This window comes from Apodemus sylvaticus, chromosome 21 (assembly GCF_947179515.1).
Source record: "Apodemus sylvaticus chromosome 21, mApoSyl1.1, whole genome shotgun sequence".
Lineage (NCBI taxonomy): Eukaryota > Metazoa > Chordata > Mammalia > Rodentia > Muridae > Apodemus > Apodemus sylvaticus.
This window is the reverse complement of record NC_067492.1, coordinates 50,739,973-50,762,893: the sequence shown is the minus strand read 5'-3', so window position 1 is coordinate 50,762,893 and position 22,921 is coordinate 50,739,973. Positions and strand designations below refer to the sequence as shown.

The following is a 22,921-nucleotide window of genomic DNA, read 5'->3' as shown; positions in this document are numbered from 1 at the left end:
GCAACCCTGATAATTAGATTCTAATAATAGATGGAAGGTGTAAAACTCACCTCTACTCACCAACAGACTAAACAATCCAGATGAAGAGAGATTTGAGGGGGAGGGAATTCGTTACCCTCCTATGGGGAAGCTTCAAAAGCTGATTAGTCTTGACAACATAATGACACAACAGTGACCATTTTGAAACTAATTGCCTGAGGTCTGGGTGAACCCCCGGAGCCCGCCCTCTCTGCAGGTCATTAAAATGCTCTGTTCTGAGCTCACATCAGTTTGGCTTGTGTCTGTGTACAGGTTTCAGCGCCCTCCTGAGTGTCTGATAGTCTTACATCTCTTTTCTTTTCTCAAAGAGGACACTGATTTCACACTACAGAGGAAAACCCTCGCTACAACTCCATGCATAACAACAATCATGTCTCTTCCTGTGAAGTGAGGGCAGGTTCGCAGTGGGCAAAGGACAGCAACCCCTTCTCATTGTGTCTCTGTGGCACAGAGGCCGATGCTAACATGTGTTTTCCTCAGGGAAAGATTTTTTTTTTTTTTTTTTTTTTTTTTTGGTATAGAAAAGGCATTCTGTCCAGTTACTAATCCATGACTTTTTCAGGAAAACACACAATTGACAACTTACGAATAGTATTTTAAGAATTGAACAATGTTGGGCTGGAGTGCCTAAGAGCACTGGCTGCTCTTCCAGAAGACCTGGGTTCAATTTCCAACACCCACATGGAAGCTTACAATTGTTTGTAACTCCAAGATCTGACACCTTTACACAGACATACATGCAGGCAAAACACTAGCGCACATAAAATAAAAAAATTCATTTTTTAAAAAAGAATTGAATGCCAATGCCTTTGGTTAACCTTTCCTATCACTAGAGTTTCTTGAGAGTAACTTCAAGAAGTTTTAAATGGTATTGGTGGGTAACAAATTCACTCATCACTTACTAGTTGTATCTATAAAAATGATGATGTCTGTATGAACAACATCTATGAGGCAGCATGTGATTTTAGCAGCTTCTGGTAGTACAGCTCTCGTATTGGAAAAATGATGATTCAGAATGACAGCAGAACTGTGTGTGCCGACATTGAGATGGGTAGATGGGGAGGGAACAACAGCAGAAAACATGCGTGCACACACACACATGTGCACACACACATGAATGCACACACACATGCACACACATGTTCAGTAAGCATGTATCTCTCTGTGTTTGAATGCTTACATGTATGTATGTGTGTGTGCATACATGTGTGTCCATATATGTGTGCAAAGGGCAAGTGTTAACACTGAGTATCTTCCTTGATCTGTCTAGCCAGGCATCCTGTCCTGGGGATCCCCTCTCTGCCTTCCAGATGTTGGGCTGCATTCAGCCACCATGCCCACTCCAAATTCATGTGCATTCTGTGGATCTTAACTCTTCCCCTCAGCTTTCAAGGCAACATTCTATTTATTAAGCCATTAAAATACATGCTTTAAAGGTCAAAACCTTTCAAATCTTCATTTCACTGAGCCAAATAACACAAGAACCCTCTAGCTTTCATTTGCTTGGTTATGACAGTCTTAGCAAGTGCTTAGAGCTGTCAGAGAATGTTGGAATGCAACTCAGATGTCTACTCAGCTAGCAAAAACCACACAAAGGAGGTGCTATATGCTAGAGCAGTCCTCATTTTCTTAAAATTAAAGGTTTTATTGCTTTTCTAACACAAGAGCTAAAGCCATTGCCCGTCATGTAGGGTCCTTCCCTGACTTTTCTTTTTCTTTTTCTTTTTCTTTTTTTTTTCTTCTTTCAAGACAGGGTTTCTCTGTATAGCCCTGGCTGTCCTGGAGACCAGGCTGGCCTCGAACTCAGAAATCCACCTGCCTCTGTCTCCCAGAGTGCTGGGATTACAAGCGTGCACCACCACCACCTGGCTCTTCCCTGACTTTTAACTGGGAATTTTGGTCCCACAAGTTCAAGCCAGCTTAGAAAGGATAAGAATGACATGAATGAACTTTTCAAGTCTTTCGAGATCAAGTGCATCCTTGTTCCTGAGAAGGGTAGAATGCTTCCCATTGCAAACTGTGCCTCTTCTATAACACCTTTGAGTGACCTAAAGCAACTGGAGAATGGATATTGAGTGGACTCAAGAAGAAAAAGAAATTTTACCTTTTTGGGTCTATGATCTTGTAGAGTTTTCCATTGTGAGTCTGGGTCATACTCTTACTGCTTGATAGAATGTAAACCTCTCCTGTTGAAAGAGAAATAATGCAGAGGGAATTCACAGCATGACACCACAGCCAGGCAGCTATTGTAGTTCTCTATCCATCTCAGGAAAACCTGATGCTAAGAGGTGGGGTGGCACTTGTCACTTATTCCACCTCTTCCCCAGGCCAGCCTGTTCCTGTTCAGGAGGACATGGCTTCTTACCTGGGCTATAGCAAACAGCTTCCTCCCTGGGATCCTCATCTCTGCTTCTGGTCTGTGTTTACTCTAATCTCAGTGAATCTTTTCAGGAGTGAAAGGATATATGTTACTTCTACTGGGGTCTTCCTGCTTTCTCATGAAGCTAACCTAGATTAACCTCTCCATTCTACCGTATTCTCTTTCCCTCCTTTCCATTCCCTTACCCTTCCTCCTTTTTTTCAGTTCTTTTCCTTCCTCTTCTATCTTCTTCCTTTTCCTTCTTCCCCTCCCTGGTGATGCCCAGAGAGCAAACCCAGAGCCTCATAGTCTAGTCAATACTCCACCATTGATGCTCATTCCTAGCCCTAGTTGTTCTCAAAATTAAATGCCATGACATTGAAGTTATACTACAGAGCTTATTCATTAGAAAAGTATAACTTTTTTATTCCCTTGAGTAGGGTACAAGAACATCAAAGAAAAAACTCAGATATAAAATGTTTTCCATCTGGAGGAAGAACAGCCAAATCTCCTTCCTAAGCATCATATCTCATAAATGTCCTGTGACTGTTTCTGAGAGAGTTGCCTGAGTCCTTTATTAATCTAAGTGAGTGGCATGGGACTATTTCTGTTGGTGTCCCCATTTGAATGTACAAGCAAAACCAACCTGGGCTTTCATTACAGAAAGAATACTCTGACTTAGGAAAGAAACATATTCTTTCCTTTTTATACCTTAAAATTAATTTCTAAGGCTGAAGGATCCTAGTCCTCGTGGTTTGTTAGGGCGTAGTTAAGAAAAATACCACAAAAGCTACACTGAACTCTGTAATTTAGAACAGCAGACAGTACACAATTTCACTTTATAACTAATCACATTCCAATTTCAACTCCCTTTGCTCATTAGGCTTTGTACATTTTTTTATGGAGGGAAGTTTTATTTTAGCTCATGGTTTTGGGATTGCAATAAGTGTTAGCCTGGCTGTTACTTGGGATAGTCATCATGGTAGAAATGTATGGCAAGGAAGGCCTGTTTCCTTCACAGCAGTCAGGAAGCAAAGACACATGAAAACAAGGTTCCAATATTCCCTTTAAGAATACCGAGTTTGGGGCGGGAGAGGTTGAGGCTCTGAGATTGAGGGCACTTGTTGCCCTTGCAGAGGATCTGGGTTCAGTTCCTTAGGCACCAAGCATGCATTTGGAGCACACACATACATGCAGATAAAACATCATACATACAAAATAAATCTCTTTATTTTTAAAGAGCACCAATTTCCCATAACTGAGGCTCACCTGCTAAAGGTGTCACCACCTCCCAATGGCATCATGGAATGGTGACGAAGCCTTTAACAAACATAGGCTCCATGCATTGATAAATATATGCCAAAAATATTGTCACACAGATAGCCAGTGAGGTAATTTCTGTTCTATTGGCAAGGACCTGTACGCCTCAGATTATCTTGCACAATTTTTATTCTCAAAATCAGCAAAATAAGTGAACAATAGGGAAGGTAAGTTAGCTTCAGACTCTGTCCTTTAAAAATATATTAAAGAGAGGTGGGAAAGTAGAATAGACAGAGAATGAAACCATCATCATAGAACAGGGGTAGACAGAGAATGAAACCATCATCATAGAACAGGGGTAGACAGAGAATGAAACCATCATCATAGAACAGGGGTAGACAGAGAATGAAAACATCATCATAGACCAGGGATAGACATAGAATGAAACCATCATCATAGAACAGGGGTAGACAGAGAATGAAACCATCATCATAGAACAGGGGTAGACAGAGAATGAAACCATCATCATAGAACAGGGGTAGACATAGAATGAAACTATCATCATAGAACAGGGGTAGACATAGAATGAAACCATCATCATAGAACAGGGGTAGACAGAGAATGAAACCATCATCATAGAACAGGGGTAGACAGAGAATGAAACCATCATCATAGAACAGGGGTAGACAGAGAATGAAACCATCATCATAGAACAGGGGTAGACAGAGAATGAAACCATCATCATAGAACAGGGGTAGACAGAGAATGAAACCATCATCATAGAACAGGGGTAGACATAGAATGAAACCATCATCATAGAACAGGGGTAGACAGAGAATGAAACCATCATCATAGAACAGGGGTAGACAGAGAATGAAACCATCATCATAGAACATAGTGAAAATATCAGTAGTTATAAAAAGACTTTCCCTTTGGAACTTAAGTTTTCCCCTTGTTTTGCTTCTTTTTTCTGTTTTTTTTTTTTTTTTTTTTTTAAACTCTGAAATATAAACAAGATATAAAGACTCTTTGCAGAAAGGTTACTGGGAAAGAAAGCATTACCATCTCGGGACTCTGTGGGAGGTTGTTTTTGCTGTGGGCACATTTCCAACAAATAGAAGAAGAAACCATGATTCTATAGGGCAGAACAAGGTGTTCTGAGTAAGGGGTGAGCCTGGAACGGGACTGTAGACACCATACCTAATTCATCTTCTCCAAATCCCAAGACGTGACCCGAAAAGTAGCCTCGACAGGAGCCGCGGGCCCCCAGACACAGTGGCTTTTCTTGCCATTGCTTGGTCACTGGGCTTTGCTGGAGAGTTAAGAAATTCCTATAACAAAACACACCACAAAACCCACAATGAGAATACACCTCGCCTTACAGGGCACTCTAAGATATTTTAGAGTAGACATTGCAATGAGGAATTGTCACACCAAAGACATCACTTCTCAAGGGACAGGGAATAATATGCTCTGCAGTGTACAGGAGCACTATGAAAGGACCAGATGAGGATTAGGGACTTGGAGATAAGATGTGGTTCACAGGAGCCACTGAAAAAATCCAAGAAAGAGAGCCCCTCAACACCTACTCCCAGAGAAGATAGTCCCCATGCGGCGGGCAGCTCTCAACTGCATGGGACTGGATGGGACAGGGCTCCTCTTGCCTGAGTATCAGCAGCTCAGGAAAGAACCTCCCAGCATGGGTTTCATCAGCTCCTTAACATCACCCACCATGAGACCTTGAAAATTTAGGCTAAATTTTTATTTTGTAGTATCCACTTATCTAGACATACTGCACTGTGCTGCTCAAGATCCTGGGGGTTTGGTAGTACCAAAATTCATAGTTTTCCCGAGTAATTAAACAAAACAAAACAGCTTTTACAATTTCTTTAAAACAAGTTTGATAATTAGGGTGAGGATAATGGGAAAAGTCAAAATAAATGGAAAAATCCCTCAGAAGACTTCATTGCCTTTAAACATTATCCCTGTTGAAAAGAGTCTCTTTGGAAGCATCGCTTCAATTAAACTTCCAGATGTGGGGAAACACCAGGAAGTAGTAACATGTGTGTGTCCAAGGTCTGACTCTGGGGGAGAGTCACTTGGATCACTTCTGGTAGTGTGTCAAACAGCAGACGCGCCATTTGGTCTATAGACCTGTGGCATTAGGAAACATACCCATTGCGATCTCCAAACACATAGCTTCCGTACAATCTTTCAGACTGACAGCCTCTGTAAACAAATCCACCAACCAAAGGGCCATTACTGAATGGCTTGAATTCTAGAAGAGATGGCTCACTTTCTGGAAAAATAATAGTATTAGAGCAAATGAAACATTTCCAGAAGTAAAAGTGATACAGACTAAGTAATACATACTATAGTAATTAATTAATATAATTAATTCCATATTGTGTTTCATAAGGCAAGCCATGGATCCTTTTTAGACATACTGATGAGAATAACAAAACTGTTTGAATGGCTTCAAAGCATAAGCTTAAATGAAATGAAACAGCTCACCAAGGCCTTGCCATTTTAACTGTCAGGATACACCAAGATTCCAACACAATTCCAATCCAAATATTTTGAAATAATTGTTATTTACTGTAGAACCAAAATATTTTAAAACTTGAGTTTTGAACAATAAATGTCCGTTAAAAAATGGTTCTGCTTACATTTAGTAAGTTGAATCATATAAAATATTTAAAAAGTTTTAATGGTTCACACTTTAATGGAAATAAAAGCATAGCACATAAAATGTCCTTAAACCCATGTTTACTGTATTCTTAAAAAGACTGTCTCTTCAGTGAAGTAATACTTTCACTTGAAGCAAGTTAATGGTTTTGCCTATAGATCTGCAAGGATAGAAATGTGTGCTCCAGGCATTCCTTTGAGCTACATGTAGAAATACCTGATAGTTACTTCTCATACATTTAATGGCAAATAAGTCAAAATCCATAGGCGGCACCTTACCTAAGAACCTTTGTAGCAGCAGTAATTTTGAAGACCTCGCTCATCCCACAAGATTATGATAAAACTTGGAGAAGACAAGTTTTAAGTCCCCAGCACCAGGACAGAAGATGTAATTGAATGACTAAGGTCACAAATGCTAGAATCAGGCTGCTTCAGTTCAAACCCATCCTTTTCTGTCAGAGCTGTGTGATAACTAAACTTTCTTCACCTCAGCATTCCCCTCTGTACAGCGTGGCCTATAATGGTGCCTGTCACCTACAGTTGGTCTCTGAATGTCTTCACAGTGGGAGCTGTGTGAACTTTGGATGTGTTTCAAAATACATAAATGTAAGTCTGTTAATACTCTAAATGGTTTTCTCTGTAAGTTCATTTGATTAGTAGAATTTAATTAATTCTCCAGATATAATGAAAAAACATTGAATTAGTTGATGGCTTGTTTGATTTTTTTTTTGTCCAAACCACATTATTTTTTGGTTTGGCTTTTATAAGGTGTACACACACACACACACACACACACACACACACACACACACACGAGAGAGAGAGAGAGAGAGAGAGAGAGAGAGAGAGAGAGAGAGAGAGAGAGTATTCTTGAAAAAAAATAAGTAAAATAATGAATGCAACATGAACAGCACAGTGGCCTCATTCCTAGTGCTAGGATAAATAGCCCTGTTGAATAAGCCAATAGAAGAAGCAATCAATTTAATAATCTCAATCTACTGTGCTCCCTAAGTTGTAATAATGCTTAATATATTGTGGCCTTCAAAAGGGAGTAGGTACTACAGCTTTGAAAAATTCTGAATGTTTTGGACTTCATTATCCAACTTTTTGTTTTTAAGTTCTCTGTAAATACTCCAGTAATCATGTTATTAAAAATGATGTTTAAACATTTTATTCCCATGACTTACTTTTACAAGTCAATTACGTTGTTTTCTCTAAAAAAGATCCATTTTAAAATTATTTTTATTAGCAACATTATTTTCCTAATTGCTGAGACTTGCATGTTGAATGTTAAGCAATTTCTTACCTTTAAGGCTTATTTCTCTGTATATAAAAAATGTTAAGACAAGTTCTCCTGTATCATAGTGAATAAAGAGAAATTCTTCACTTTGGGTCTTAGATGAGCAGAATACAGCTGCTGACTTTAGAGACTATTAAACTATTTGAACCTACAGAGAACCATTCAATCCTTTGGAAAGGTAATTAAGCAGAGGAACCCTCAGGCAGAGGGCAGTCCTTGAAACTTTAAAAATGTTTTACTCACTGGCCTTGCCAGGCAGGCCAATGTTTCTATGCTTACTCAATGCTCGTTATGCAAACCTTTTTCTAATTAATATACTAAAACCAATCATTACCTAAAGCACAGGCAGCCTCCTCTGCCTCACTCACCGTAGTCTCTTCCTTTCATTATCTGTAGGATCCTGGCCGATGATCTGTTTTTCCCATTGGAATCGGAGCAGAGTATTGTTAAATTGATGTTTATATCAGTGGGATGGCGATCCACAGCACATCTGCATAATAAAGAGGCAGATACTCATTAATTCCTCCCAGGGTCTCTTCCTGACAAGGAAAGGTTTGTGGGCTGGCAATGATCCTATGAGCAATTGAGTTTGGATATTCTTGAAACCACTGAAGGAAACATCCTGACCAGTTTGTTTACTCTGTTGAAGCTAATGACCTCGGGAGTGTGTTTCTTAATTCTTCTGGCTATCTTTCTTCTAATGAACGTTCTCACTATCTTAAGAACCTTTGTTAGTCTATTGGTAAGGATTACCTCATGCTTAACACATTGGCAGAGTTTAGAAATATGAATCAATGCTACCATCAACTCATCTGTGCCACATAATATATGTAATTTATTAGTCTTAGAACTAGTGTTGTGTTTCTTACATGGAAGACATACTCTAAAAAGTTACATACATCTATTTAGTGCATGTGTGTGTGTGTTTAGACACACACACACACACACACACACACACACGCCACAGCATACTGTATGAAGGTCAGAGGACAATCTGTATAGGTCGACTTTCTTCTTTCTCTCTGTTCCTGGCACTGGACTAATATGTTCAGGTTCCATGGCTAGTGCCTTTCCTCACTGAGACATCTCACCAGTCACTAGTTCTAAGGGTCCCACTTGTTCCACTCCAGGAACAGAGACACAGCTGCCACATGTATGCATGGACGTCTGTCACCTCCCCCTATCCTCACTTCCTCCATACCTAATCTGGAGATCAGAATATCCCTGCAGTCCTTTGGTTCTAACCACATAAGGATCAAGGATCCACAAGGGTCACTATATTCCTGTTACCTAGTCTAGGCCTAAAAGGCCACAATATTCCCTGTGTGTTTAAGCGAAGAAGAGGCTGGGGTTGGAGGAAAAATGAAACCTAGTGAAATGTCTGAACTCCTCAAAAATGTAACAACAACAACAACAACAACAACTACTACTACAACAACAACATAACCCAATCAACCAAAAAAACAAAAATTCAAACAAAAAACAATGTTCTTGACATTTTGCGACCATGTAGCTTTGTTGTAGGGGTGAGGGGTTCCCTTCTGTGAATTACGGGGTTCTTGGCAATCTCCTTGGCCTTGTTCTATTAGATGACAGCAGTGTGACCCTGCTCTTAGCCCCTCATCCCAGCTGTGAAATCCAAAAATGTTTCTACACATTGTCAAATGTCCCCTGGAGGCAAAAGACATTCCATTGAGCATTGCTTTTTGGGCCAAAGAAATACATTAACTACTTATAAACCAAATCACTGGGCTATAAAATAAATTAAAAACATCAAAAAATTGAGAGTAGAGGTTACAGAGACAAAGAGTCACTCAGCAGTTACTACAACACAACAGAACAATAACCGAGTGCTCCACAGAGCCCAGTCATAATAAAGAAGCAGGAGATAGGACAGTTCTACAGCGACAGGGCCTCCAAGGCCCTTTGACAGTGACTCCTTCAGTATAGGGCCTGGCAGGGATGGAGGAGACACAGCCATGTCGTGACTTAATGAGGAACTTTAGTCCCCACAGGGTGAGAGGATTTCTCACACTACCTATTTTTTAAGATAGAGAATCTGTGACAAAAAGAGAGGTCTGACTTGTTTTAACAAGAAGCAGCTCATGTTGCAGAAAAGGTGATCTCTTCCCAGTGTGAATTGCAGGGGGCTGTGAGTGCCACACCATCCTCTGTCTCATCCTCTGTTTCTTATGTGCAAAGGGAACCAGATACTGAAACTGATCAGCCAAGGCTATGGCGATCGTAGCCACAACCTGTGGCTGTCCGTTTGTCTAAAAGCAATACAGAATGTACACCACCAAGCATGGCTGCTAATGTCCATCAGGGACTCTCGGAGATGATGATGTGCCCATGCTGTCTCATTAGTTTCTCAGTGAAAAAATCATTCCACTGGGGATGATGGTACCTGGAGGTGGGGGGGGGGGGGCTATGTTAACAAGCGCATTGGGCTTGCACACTAATCTTTGTAACTTACGGTCACCTTGAACCTATTAATTCGTCTTGAAACTAAAAATGAAGATGGCGGGCCGGGAGGTGGATCTGTGGGAAGAATATTTCTTGTGCAAACAGGAGGATCTGAGTCTGATTCCCCCTCATCCTCATGAAGGTCAGACATGACACAGCCTGTAACCCAGCATTGCCACCTGTTGAGGCGGGTAATAGATAGGACGGAGCTTTCTGATCAGTCACCCTCACAGAAATATCTGGCTTCAGGTTCAGTGAGACATCTGTCTTAAGAAATGAAGGAAAAGAGGAAGCTGGAAAATAGAGGGGGGGGCATCTCACCTCCTCCTTTACTCTACCCTCTTCATGGTGCATACACACCATGCACACACACGCACACACACACACACACAAATTAAAAAGGTGCTGTATGGGCAGCTGTCACATAGTATTACCGAGAGCAGTAGTACCTAGTTTATTACCATAAGACAAGGTGCTTAACAGCAGTCAGCTTGATTTATAGCCAATAATGATTTTAGTTCCTTTTCTCATCAGTAAGTCTTTCTCTGCTTGAGATTCTCTGAGAGGGAAGCAGAATGCAAACACACTTTTTCTTTTGCCCTCGGTTGCCAGAGAAGGCAGGGCTCTGTGGCACAGGCATCTTGCCATGAGCAGGGTCTGGAAAGGGCCTCATCCTGTGTTTTTGCACTGAGGCTTGGACCCCCAGGAAGGTTGCAAGAAGGATCCGGTGGGAGTGAAGTGACTCAGGCCGCTTCACTTCAAAGTGCTGCTTTGTGGTGTCTGTGCATTCTGAGCTATAGAAATGGAATGTGACAGTTTCCTCCACATCCTGATCCCACCTTAAGTATTCCCTGCTGAACAGACTTTTAAGATCTGTGGAGATGCCAAAAAGGAAATGAACTGTGGACTTGGGCTTTGACGGAGCAAAGATGAAGGGCACGAGGGATTATAAAAATAAAAAGTTTGAGAAATATTCACCTTGCACATAGTGAACACTCAATAAACATTAAATAGCAATAATAACTAAGCTAATAAATGAATGAATGTGGCCACATACGCCTCAGTCTGAATGATAGGCCAGACTGGACGTGGTTTTCATCAGAGAATTTCTGTTAAAGTTCCTAGAATTTTTAAAGTGTGCCTGAAATCCTTCACTCTATAGACTTCTTAGTTTTCTTTTCTTTATGGTTCAATATAGTATAAGCAGAAAATAGTAGACATATATTCCTTTAGAGTTTGTAAGTTTCTGAGGTGTGAAAGACATTAACATTTACCTCAACTCCTTGAAAATGAGTACTACGTCATCTGGCATTAAGGGTCGCGACGGCAGGAAGGACCGCCCAGTGTGAAGTATGAGGTGCCATTCTTTGTCCTCTTCCTTTGGACTCTTCTATAACCCTGACTGAGCTCTTAGAACACACTTGTCATGACTCCTGTTGAGCATATGTGGTACTGTCTGAACACACCCCGCCACGCTCACGTCCTGGAATCCTGATCCCCACTGCAGCTGGGTGTGCAGACAGGACCTCCCTGGTGGATGTGTTTAGAGCACTATTCTCACCAACGGAGTCATACTATTATTGTGAGATCAGTTGGTTATTGTACGAGTGGGTTCCACATCGGTGGATGAGTCTGGAAACTTCTTCTGTCTTCCTCTCTCACCATGAGATGAGGAATCAAGAAAGCTCTCAGCAGATGCTGAGCAGGTGCCAGCATCATGGCCTCTAACTGCCCAGCATCCAGAATTGTTTATAAATCACCATCTAGTGTTGAAACCCATCTAGTGTTGATAAATCACCTATATGTGGTATCCTGTTGAAACAGCTTAAAGCAGACCAAATCAACAAGGGAAATAAAATTTAGAGGGAAAACTTTGGAGACTACTATGAACTTTAGTTTTCCCTTGTCTAATTTTCTTTGACCTTCTTCACACATGAATGATAGAAAGTGGGCTAAATACTAAATAAATTTAGTTAATAGCTGGTATGATTTTAGAGGTACAAAGAGATACTACCCTTTGCTATTTGGTGACTGGGTGTCTTACTTTTCTTCCTAGATCTCAAACTGTCTTGCTTTGAATGCAGGGATGATGGGCAGATGTCCTCACCTGCCTGGATCATGGAGGCCGTGGGCAAACACTTCTGGGGGCTGGTTGGTGCTGTTGAAGTGGGGGTTACTCCGTGGTATGGAATATGGCACATTGCACATGTCGGTGTCCACGTCCAGCCTCAGCACAGAGCCTGTGAAGTCACTGAGAGATCGGAAGGGGAGTGAGTACTTTACACTCAGGCTGTTTGTCTCACCTGCACACACGGGGCAAGGTTGCTCTAAGGAGAAAGAAACCATCTCTTCAATTTGGGTCAAAACTTCTTGATTTCCAAATTCCGTGTGACAAGAAGTGAGACCAGGAAAAGTTTAGGTACAAGATGTGTGGTGGACAAAAATGTGCCATAGTATGCTGCTTGCTGTGTGTGGTATGTGTGTGTGTGTGTATGAGTGTGTGTATGTATGTGTAACTGCATGTGAGTGTGTGTGTGTGAATGAGTGTATGTGTGTGTATATGTGTGTGAATATGTGTATGTGTGTGTGAGTAGGTATATGTGTGTGTGTGAGTGTGTGAGTGTGTGTGTGTGAATGAGTGTGTATGTCTGTGAGTGTATATGTGAGTGAGTGTGTGTATATGTATGTGTATATGTGTGAGAGTGTGTGTGTGTTTATGTGTGTGTATGTATGTGTAACTGTGTGTGAGTGTGTGAGTGTGTGAGTGAGTGTGTGTATGTATATGTGTGTGAATGTGTGTGTGTATATATGTGTGTGAGTGTGTGTGTGAGTGCGTGTGAATGAGTGTGTATGTCTGTGAGTGTATGTGTGAGTAGGTATGTGAGTGAGTGTGTGCGTATATGTATGTGTGTATGTGTGTATGTGTGTGAGTGTATGTGTGTGTTTATGTGTGTGTGTGTTTAATCTGTCCTCTTTCATCTTTGCCAGTTTTATGTTCCCTAAGACATCAGTTCATTAGACAGAGGGTGGGGCAGCAGCATGGATGAAGGTGGGGGGGCAGCTGTGTCCAGAGGAAGAGATACACAGTGCTTGTGAGCCAAGGTGGCAATTGTAGCAATTATTCTTTTAGGACAGGCTTCAGCATAAAATAACCTCATGTTCAAACATCAGATACAATTCCCACTTGTTGGTTCAGACCTTGTGTCCTAGCATTGGAATCATGTTAGTGTCAAAAAGTACTTGCTGGTAAGCAGTCTATTACCTTAACCCATCCATCTCTTCCATGTCATCCAATGTGATCATACCATCCCCGAGGATGACGTACAAAAAGCCATCAGCACCAAAGAGCAGCTGCCCCCCCAGATGCTTTCGGTGGAGCTCAGCGACTTCCAGAAACACCCTGGCTGTTCTCACATCAACTTGATGGGGATTTTTCCTGCATGACAGAAAGGGGCAGAACACCATGAGTTTGCAGGTATAATGTGAATCCACTGGAAAGGAAGAGGTGTGCACTCAGACAACCATACTTGAAATAGAGCTAATCAGAATGACATAAAAAACCCATTAATCTCTATGTTTTAGGAACATCATTGAAACTGAAATAATTGAGAGAAAATACCAATGACACCATTTGATTTGATTTCCTTTACACACACACACATACACACACACACACACACAGAGACAGAGAGAGAGAGAGAGAGAGAGAGAGACAGACAGACAGACAGAGAGAGACAGAGAGAGAGAGACAGGGAGAAAGACAGAGAGACAGAGAGTCAGAGATACAGAGAGAGACAGAGACAGAGACAGAGAAAGAGAGACACACACACAAGAGAGAAAGAGACAGAGATGCACACACCATGTTTTAAGTCATGGGATGATTCTGCTCTAATTATTACGGGAGTTAGAGCAATAGTTTATAAACAGTCTGTAAAGAGATGAAGAGAAAAGATAACACAAACTTTGTTCTTCTATGCACATGAGTTAGTGATACCTGGATACTGTGTATTCCACAACCCTAAGAATGTGATCATGAGGCCCGATGGCCCACCGTTCCTGGTTGGTGGTATAAGACACATACAGCTTTCCAGTTTTCTTGTAATTGGGATGGAATGCCAGGCTTAGCAGGCCCCTTTCGTCTCCTCCCTGCAGTCAGATGGAAAACACAAAGAATCTCGAAGTTAATTACGTTCTTTACTGTGTTTCAACTGGAACCCCAAAAGAGTTTCTTTCTTTTGAATAATCTTTGCCCAACCTCTTTTCTTTTCTCCTTTGCCTACTGGACAGAAAAGGATTATAAAACATTTCTCTATGTGGTGCTCTTTAAAGGTTAGAACAGGATAATTGTCCTGTTCAGTTATGTATGCATAGGACCCTTATGCCACTTTAATCAAGTGATTTGTGCATGTAATCTTGGGAACTGGGGAGAGAGAGCACTTTAAATGCTGTGAGACGTTCTTTACTGGGTTACAAGGTTGCTTGTAGTGCATAGGAGACAAATAAAAAACGGTTCACAATCAACAGTTACTTCTAATCCAGCTCACCAAAAAAAAAAAAAAAAAAAAAAAAAAAAAAAAACCAACCTAAAACCTAGTGTGCACTGCCAGCTTCCACTGTCTTGGCAATATGTTTAGAAAGCAGTTAAATTGCTTGTGTAATGTATAAACCTTTGTTTCACCCGAAGGCATCGACTTCAGTTGTCACAACGATGGTGGTCTGTACATCATAGCTAGGTAACAGCGGCTTTGGCCTATCCATGCCGAGAGGAGGTAGTTTTTACATGCATCCCTAACTGCAGACAGCAGAAGCCTGAATAGCTGGGAGGAGATCGAAAGACCAGGACCAGAATGGGAGCAGGAGAAACACTAGGAAGGAAAGGGGATGCTAAGAAAGAAAAGAAAAATCTCAAACAACTCTTTTGTTATTATATGAGTGTCAAAGACTGTATACGTTAGACATGCCAAATGCTAAAGCAATTAAAATATCATCATGTTCTGAAATAGAAAGATACTTTATCTTCATTTTCTGCTAATTCAGCTTGTGGAAATTCAATATGGTCCTAGTATTTGCTTTCTCCCACAAGTAGACTAGGAATATCTATCTAGGAATCAAAGTGACTGAAATTATCTAGATCAGAAACTTAAATTCCATGTTCTAGGAAATGAAATGAACATTTTTCTTCGCAGTCTGGTAAGTTGCCCCCAGCAGTGACATCCTTTGTCAGACACTGAATTCTACAACCTCTCATCTGCTACTTATATAAGCCTGTAACTTCACGTCTGCTTTGGCAAAATACAGTGAGAAATTAACTTCTGATGTGTTAAATGGGGAAAACTCTAGAAAGCCAAAACTTCATTGCAGACCGTGGTCAGTAATGGTAGACTGACTAAGTCCCACCCACTACACAGCATTCGTCAGCAACACGAAACAACACTGGGTACAACTTATGTGCTACTCTGAGAACATAAAGTTTTATGAACAAAAGTTCATTTCGATAAACCTTGTTTGATTTGTTTCATGGCTCAGAGATAAATTTGTTTGGCTACATAGCATCCAAAGTAGAAATGTTCAGACTTTGAGAGGTGCATTAATTATACACTGGCTGGAAATGTCCAGGACCTACTGAATCATTTATCCAAGTGTTAACCTTTTCACACATCGCCATATGCCTGATTTAAACTTTAATCATTAGAGTCAGATGCTAATGACTATGATTTATGAATGAACCTCTGCTTTGTGTGGATTATTTTGTGATAATGGTTTTAATACAGACTTGATGCTGGTGTTTTACTCTTCTTATCACTGGAGATAAATAGCATTTGCCTGTCTTAGGGGACATCAGAGCCTGAGATGTATAACCAAAATTTGAATGTACAGTGTCTGCACATTTCAACCACATTGACAGACGGCACGAGGAGGCCCACAGGTAGAATTTTGACCATGATTAATTCTGCTCCCCAGTGTGCTCCTCTCGAACCCCGTGGGGCAAGTTAAGTGCTGCAGGTGTGCTTCACCAAAGGCTGTGGTCACTATGGAAAGTTGGAAGCTGAAATCACTTCTTTGTAGTCCCTAATCTAAGAGTCAGAAATACAGCCTGAGGAGAAGCAAAACACACATCTCAAAACTGTGCTGGTTGCTTAAGGAATTATAGATGTAGAATGAACACGTTGTAGGTGGCCAAATGGAACTGAGCTGCAGACACATCTACATGCAGGAGTGGGTACTTGTTCATGTTATAAACACGTGGCTCACACCTGTGAATCCAGGAGCATCACAGACATTTACTAAAGTGCCAAATCCAGAAAACAAGTGAGTTTTGAATGAAATAGATAATGCATTTTTTAAAAAGTCAAGAATTCCAGTTTTTTTTCAAGTTACATGATTGACATTTGATTAATTTAGGATGTAGGATCTGCTCTGCTCTTTTCAAATCACCTTCTGTGTTGTGATTGGTTTGCAAACTTGGCTATTTAAGTCATTTCCAACAAAAATTTTCCTGACTATATCAGTGAAAAAAGTTTCATGTGTTATCTAAATATCATGGCTGTCTCTAATAACCAGCCAAGGCTCAGAGATTAGGAAGGTCTGTTAACTCTCCTACAGAAGCAAGAGACTGAAAACCATTTTTCAGTGAAAAATATCAATGACAGGTGGTTCACCTGAATTAGCTTTCACAGTGATGTTATCTATTAATCAAAATATATTACGAACAAATGAAAACTTGCCTTTGATGTCTAGCTCATTTTTCAAGGTCTACATGAAGAGGCATGCTGATTGGCATGGAAGATTGACATCATGCCTGGGTCAGGAGCCTCATTACAATGATGCTATCATATATTTAAGGCCGCGGGTCCCCTCACATTGTTCCTGCCTTACACATTAACTGGACATTGTCCCAGCACTAGGAATGGCTGAAGACAGCCTCCTTAAGGCTCTGTTCTTTCCTTCTGATCCTACATCCTTTTTCACCCAAGCTCTGGACATCTGTGTTCACAGCCTCCTTCTGTTCTCCCCAAGTTCCAAAGCTGCCTTTCTCTCCCCCCTGTTGCAAACTCTGTTAAATCCCTTTTAGAGGCTCAGCAGAAGGAGTCAAGCAACGCTTATGTGACATTCACAGGCTTCCCTCCTAACTCCCTTCATTCTTCTTCTCACGATGGCTCAGATCTCACGGGACTGGAAATCATGAGCTCCACCCAGCAGTGCCTCGAAATAGAAACTGATCCCCGGAGCACCAGAGGAGAAGGGATGTTTCAGCGTGAGCTGAGTTGACCTGGCTAATAGGATATGAACACACTCACTGAACATCAGATGGAGGACAATTGACCCAGTCCAGAGAGCTGTGCCATTCTAAAAAAGTATGACATCTAAGACAATGCTTTAAAAATCTGTTAGCCAAGGTCCAAGATAGTTATCATTACCTAAGTGAATGGCAGTGATTTTTTTTCCATATCCTCTCATTTGGGCTTCATGATTAGCTACTGAATACTTTGTATCAAGTTGGGCTTCAAGTGACTATGCATACAGAATCGTGAGACTCAGACTAGAAGCCCACAAGGGGTGGTGCTTCTGACATTGCAAAACAGTTATCATCTGCAAAGCTCATGCTTGAGAGGTTTCCAATCAAGCTAAAAAATAAAGGAAGAGAGGAAAGGCTTGCAAAAAAACCCCTCATGTTACTTGAAGTCAGATCACAGTTGTGTGTTAGGGTTAAAGGCTGGCATCTCGAGCTAGTATGCCTGCCCCACCTGCCTCCCAATACTACAGAAACCTGGATAGCCCCACACCAACCACAGCAGGATACTCAAAGGAGGATTGTTGAATGATCTGAAAACAATGTTCTTAAACCATTTGGAATCTTGAGATTAACCGTGTTTCAGAGGAAGACAGTCAGAAAAGCTTCCCTAGGGACTCTCAACAGAAAGTCAACGAACTACCGTTCAACTCTTGGGGGCAGTCTCACAGGGTACACATCACAGAATATGAGATTAACACCTCCCAACTAAGTCCTGAAGGCTTTAATGGACTAGATCGCCCCTTGCAATGCTGGGAGAAACTTTACCCTATTGAGCAGATCAAAGTTCTAGTCAATTGTGAAAGAATAGTCTTTGTATAACCAGAAATGTCCATTCGAGAAGAAGTAACCACTAAATGATTATAACAGAAAATATATTTTTTTCTCTTTAAGGGAAAATTTAAGGTATTTGTCTTTCACTCTGATACTTTCTAAAGAAAACGTTCTCTTTAGCTTTTCTTTTAAAATTTTTAGATGTATTTATCTTTAAATGCATGAGTGTCTTGCCTACATGTATGTCTGTAGGTGTATCGTGTGCATTCCTAGTGTCCCTTGGAGATCAGAAGAAGTTATTAAAGCCCCGAGACCCGGGGTTAGGAATGTCAGCGAGTTGTGGGTGCTGGGGACAAAGTCCTGGTCTTGTGCAAGAGCAGCAGGTGCTCCTTTCTATCCACTGAGCCACCTCACTGATCCCCCTCCCTCTACTTTCAATGTGGGTTAAACTTAATATATTCTGAGTTTTTATTTCTCTTTCATTTGTTCCGTCTCCTTTGTAGAATGCTGACTTGAGTAGTTTAGAAAGGGGCAGCACGGGACCGGAAGCTGGAGGCACCACTCATGTTTACAGTTTTCCTTAGTGTTATTGTCCACGCTTAACTAACTGGCTGACTTCACGTGCTGACTTCCTTCTGCTGCAACCATTGCTGTCTAACGTGCCCTCAGTGTCTAGAGATTAGTGATGAGGGTATCTCTGAAGCAAGCGATTATGCCTACTAAATGAGCATTTTAATCTAGTTTTTCAAAAAGGCTACTACAGCCAGGTGCGGTTGCATATGCCTATATTCCCAGTACTTACAGGGCAGAGGCAGAGGTATCAGGAATTCAAGGCCAGCTGTCTGTTATATAATGAGTTTGAGACCAGCTTGGGCTACTTGCTTCCAAACAAAACAAAAACCAGAAAAGGGGATTGCGAGAATATATGCGTTCCTTTTAATAGGCATGACTTCATCACCTGTATTCACATGACCCTGTGGCACTCAGCATAAATAGTCCTATAGTCAAATTATTGCTGCCTTAACAATGGAAAATTAACATTAATTGAGCAGATGTTAATTGAGTACCTACTAGGTATCAGGTTTTGCTTGGCAGGGAGGATAAGAACACTGGGTGCTCCAGGACTAGACACCACTGTGTTTTTCACAGGTTTCGTTCCTACCACACTCTTCTACGATGCTGATGTTTTTGAGTGGTTAAGCAATACTGCATCATTAGAAATGGGCATTTCCAAACAACAGGAGTTGCAAAGAGTAGATAAGTATTTGGTCTATCTTTTTACCAGAGGTTTATTTGTGTGACTATCTGCGTTTTCTCAGGTGCATAGATTTAGTAACTCCAAGACTTAGTAACGAAAAGGAAAAGCTTGCCTTCCCAGCAGCTCAATAACTAAGAGTTAGGCAAGTTTCTACAGAAGGTAAGACCATTCTCTTGACACCAGGGCACAGGTAGGAGAAGGGACAGCCTCAGGCAAAACAGTTGTTCACTTAATCCCAAAGGAATCTCTGAGACAAGAGCAGAATAGGATAGTGGCATCTTTAATCGTTTCTAAGTCATGTGTCTGTCATGTCACATGTCTGTCATGTCACATGTCTGTTCTGTCAGGCTGACTTTCTCATTTCCTCTGTCAGCTGTCACCTCTTGTGGTACACAGAATGAGAGGGAAAGGAGGGCTAGCGGACTTGGCCACTAATATGGCTGCTTCTTGTATGAACCTTTGTTTTCTTGTCAGTCTAGAACGTTGTATTATCCAGAAATGAGAAAATAAGTAGGTTTTGTTGTAGTTGTTGTTGTTGTTGTTGTTTTGTTTTTTTTTCATTCCAAACACAATACCAGACTATATCTTTTTAAAGCTGGTGGCTGGAAGCAGACACATTTGTGATCTTGGTCTGGACATTAAGATTGCATGTGGGTCTCGAGGGTTAGGATAAAAGTCAGCAAAGCTGCCTTCTTTACTGGAGGCTCCAGGCGATAAGCTGTTGGTTTTTGTCTTTTTTTTTAAACCCGTTTCCAATTTTAGCAGCTTCTTGCATTCCTTAGTCCATGTGTTCTTCCTTCCATCTTCAAAGACAGCAATAACAGGCTGATCCTCAAATCGCACCAATCCAGTCCTCCCAACCCTGCTTTCTGCTTTCAGAAATTTGTGAGGATTCTGAGCCTGCCCAGATAACCCAGGATGGACTCCCTACCTGTGTGTAGGTTAGCACTCTTAATCCCTTCGTACATTCCTGAGGACATATTTTGGTCAGGGACAAACTACAAGAATCGTTTAATGTGCCGTTAAAAATGGGATCCTAAGCATTTAAAACTGGAGTCTTTTTGGTCGTAGCCTCTGGTAGTAGAGCTCATCTTCACAATCACCAGAAGGCACAGAAGGACAGCCTGTCATGGCACACCTGTTAACTTAGCTGCCAGCATGGGAAATGAGAGGATGAGATGCAGAGGGTGGGTACCTTTGGTGGCTGTGCCAAGGTGTGCTGCTGAGAAACTATGCCATGCAACAGATCTAGTGTGAGGGCCTTTTGGGGGGGATGGGAAGGCAGAAGGCTATCTCAGAGTGGGGGGGGAGAAGGAGGAGGGAGGAAGAGAGAAAGAAAGGGGGAGGAGGGAGGGAGAGAGAGAGAAAGGGGAGGAGGGAGGGAGAGAGAAAAGGGGGGAGGGAGGGAGAGAGAAAAGGGGAAGAGGGAGGGAGAGAGAGAGAAGGGGAGAGGGAGGGAGAGAGAGAGAAAGGGGGAGGAGGGAGGGAGAGAGAAAGGGGGAGGAGGGAGGGAGAGAGAGAGAGAAAGGGGGAGGAGGGAGGGAGAGAGAAAGGGGGAGGAGGGAGGGAGAGAGAGAGAAAGGGGGAGGAGGGAGGGAGAGAGAGAGAAAGGGAGAGGGAGGGAGAGAGAGGGAGAGAGAGGGAGGGAATGGGAGGAGTGTGAGGGGAGTTAGGGTCCCTTTTATAGGCATCACACCTGGCTGCAGATGGTGACATAAGCCACTTGCTGCTAGGTCCCTGACAGCAGGCCAGTGGGGACACCTGATTGCTCATAGGAACAATCCTAATGATCTTTAGAATGACTGACAGCACCCATGAGGAGTGAGGGCGAAAGAGAAGAAGACAGTTGTGTAAGAAGGATTTGTATGCATAAATTACTCAAGAGCAAAGCTCCTGTGCTAGCCGCAGGGGTCCTCACGACCCAGGAGTATTACCAAATATGGGAGAGCACGGCTGATGGGAAATCGCAGCATTTGAAGCTAAGACTTGACGTTTTTATTTTAAACCGAGTTCTATATTATTTTTCTCTGCTTGCAGTTTTGAAATATACTGGAGGGTGCTTTCTTTTCTTTTTTTTTTTTTTCTCACCTTCTGGAAAAGGTAAGAAACATTGCTTTTCAGCAGTTCTAAAGTGTAATTTAATCTCTGCAGAAGAGCCAGTCCCCATGGGGATCTTGAGAGAACTTATGGGAAGGAATACATGCATAATAAAAGGATTATGCATGTACAACGTGCCTTTGCCTCTAGTTCCTGGCCTAGAGTCTCAAAAACCCTTGGAATTTCCTGAGTGATAGGAATATTTTTTTTTTTTATTTATAAAACACTCTTTCAACTACACCTGAGCTCATGCTAATGGAGTGAATATTGATGGGCCCCCTAGGTAGGTCAGGAGTGGAATTAGCAGCCTGAGAAGTCAACCCTGGGCCCAGAAAATTGAAACCTTTAACTCACCTCTCCCCTCATTCTGAGAGGAGTTACTAAGTTCAATCACCAACTAAGTTAATTCATTCTGTCCACCTAATAAAAATCTCCATTAAAAACTCTGGGGCTTTGGAGCTAGTTCAGTGGATAAAGTGGTTGTTGAGCAAGTGTGAGGACCTGAGTTCTAATCCCTGGAGCTCACATAAAGCTAGACATGACCCATGTAATCCCCACACTACTACTGCTGAATAAGGAGAGACAGGACAGCCCCATGTGCTTCCAGGCCAGCCCATAGAAAGAACACAGTAGAAGGCAGGGACTCACACCTAAAGCTGTCTTGTGTCTTCTAGAAGCACACCCGCAGAGATTAAATTACACTCACACGTCCCCTATACGCATGCGATATTTAACAAACAAAACCTCCTAAGTGGTGGAGTCCAGTGAGGTTGGTGCTTCCATGCAGGGCATGGGAAATGCATAGAGCTCCTGCCCTCTGGGATTTTCAGCTTTATAGCTTCATACTCTACAGTAATGTTTCTTTTACATTTCATACCAATAGGGACAGATGCACATTCAGATTCTTAAATTTTATAATCATAATACCTTATGTACCTGTCTGTGGTTTGTTTTATGTTAAATTTATACTCATCAAGTAGAATTGAAGTATGCTTGTGTTTCCATGCCTTCTCTAGATTTCATTTGATACACTAGTGCCTCCTGAAATACGGATTCCCTGGACTGCTAACCATGTCCAGATAGTGATATTCAGCCATAGGACCTCTACCATGCCAGAAGAATGTGTTACATCAGCATCATTGTGTCATGACCTGAACATGAGTAGCTCTTTGGTTCAATGTATTTCACATGGTAATAACTTTGAGACATTCTCAAGTTCAGTTTGCTGAAACATATCCAAATGATGAAAGGCGGTTTAAGACACAGCTTGTTTGTAGTAATAAAGGAACAAAACGATAAGCTTACAAAAAAGCATCACCTCTTCTTAGAAACAGCACCACACATTTTTCTGAAGAAAGATTTTAGAATTGTCAGTGCCATTTAGAGGAA

General features: G+C 41.6%; 1 protein-coding gene across 1 annotated transcript in view; it reads right to left on the bottom strand.

Annotated features, from left to right (window-relative positions):
• Hhip (hedgehog interacting protein) overlaps positions 1 to 22,921 on the bottom strand; it is an 88,112-nt gene that overhangs the window by 15,324 nt on the left and 49,867 nt on the right. The window contains exons 5-11 of the mRNA XM_052166631.1: positions 14,107 to 14,258; positions 13,375 to 13,548; positions 12,220 to 12,363; positions 8,015 to 8,136; positions 5,834 to 5,957; positions 4,859 to 4,989; positions 2,144 to 2,225 (exon numbers count right to left, since the gene is read on the bottom strand). Coding sequence (XP_052022591.1) covers positions 2,144 to 2,225; positions 4,859 to 4,989; positions 5,834 to 5,957; positions 8,015 to 8,136; positions 12,220 to 12,363; positions 13,375 to 13,548; positions 14,107 to 14,258 — 929 coding nt within the window. The remainder of the gene's footprint in view (positions 1 to 2,143; positions 2,226 to 4,858; positions 4,990 to 5,833; positions 5,958 to 8,014; positions 8,137 to 12,219; positions 12,364 to 13,374; positions 13,549 to 14,106; positions 14,259 to 22,921) is intronic.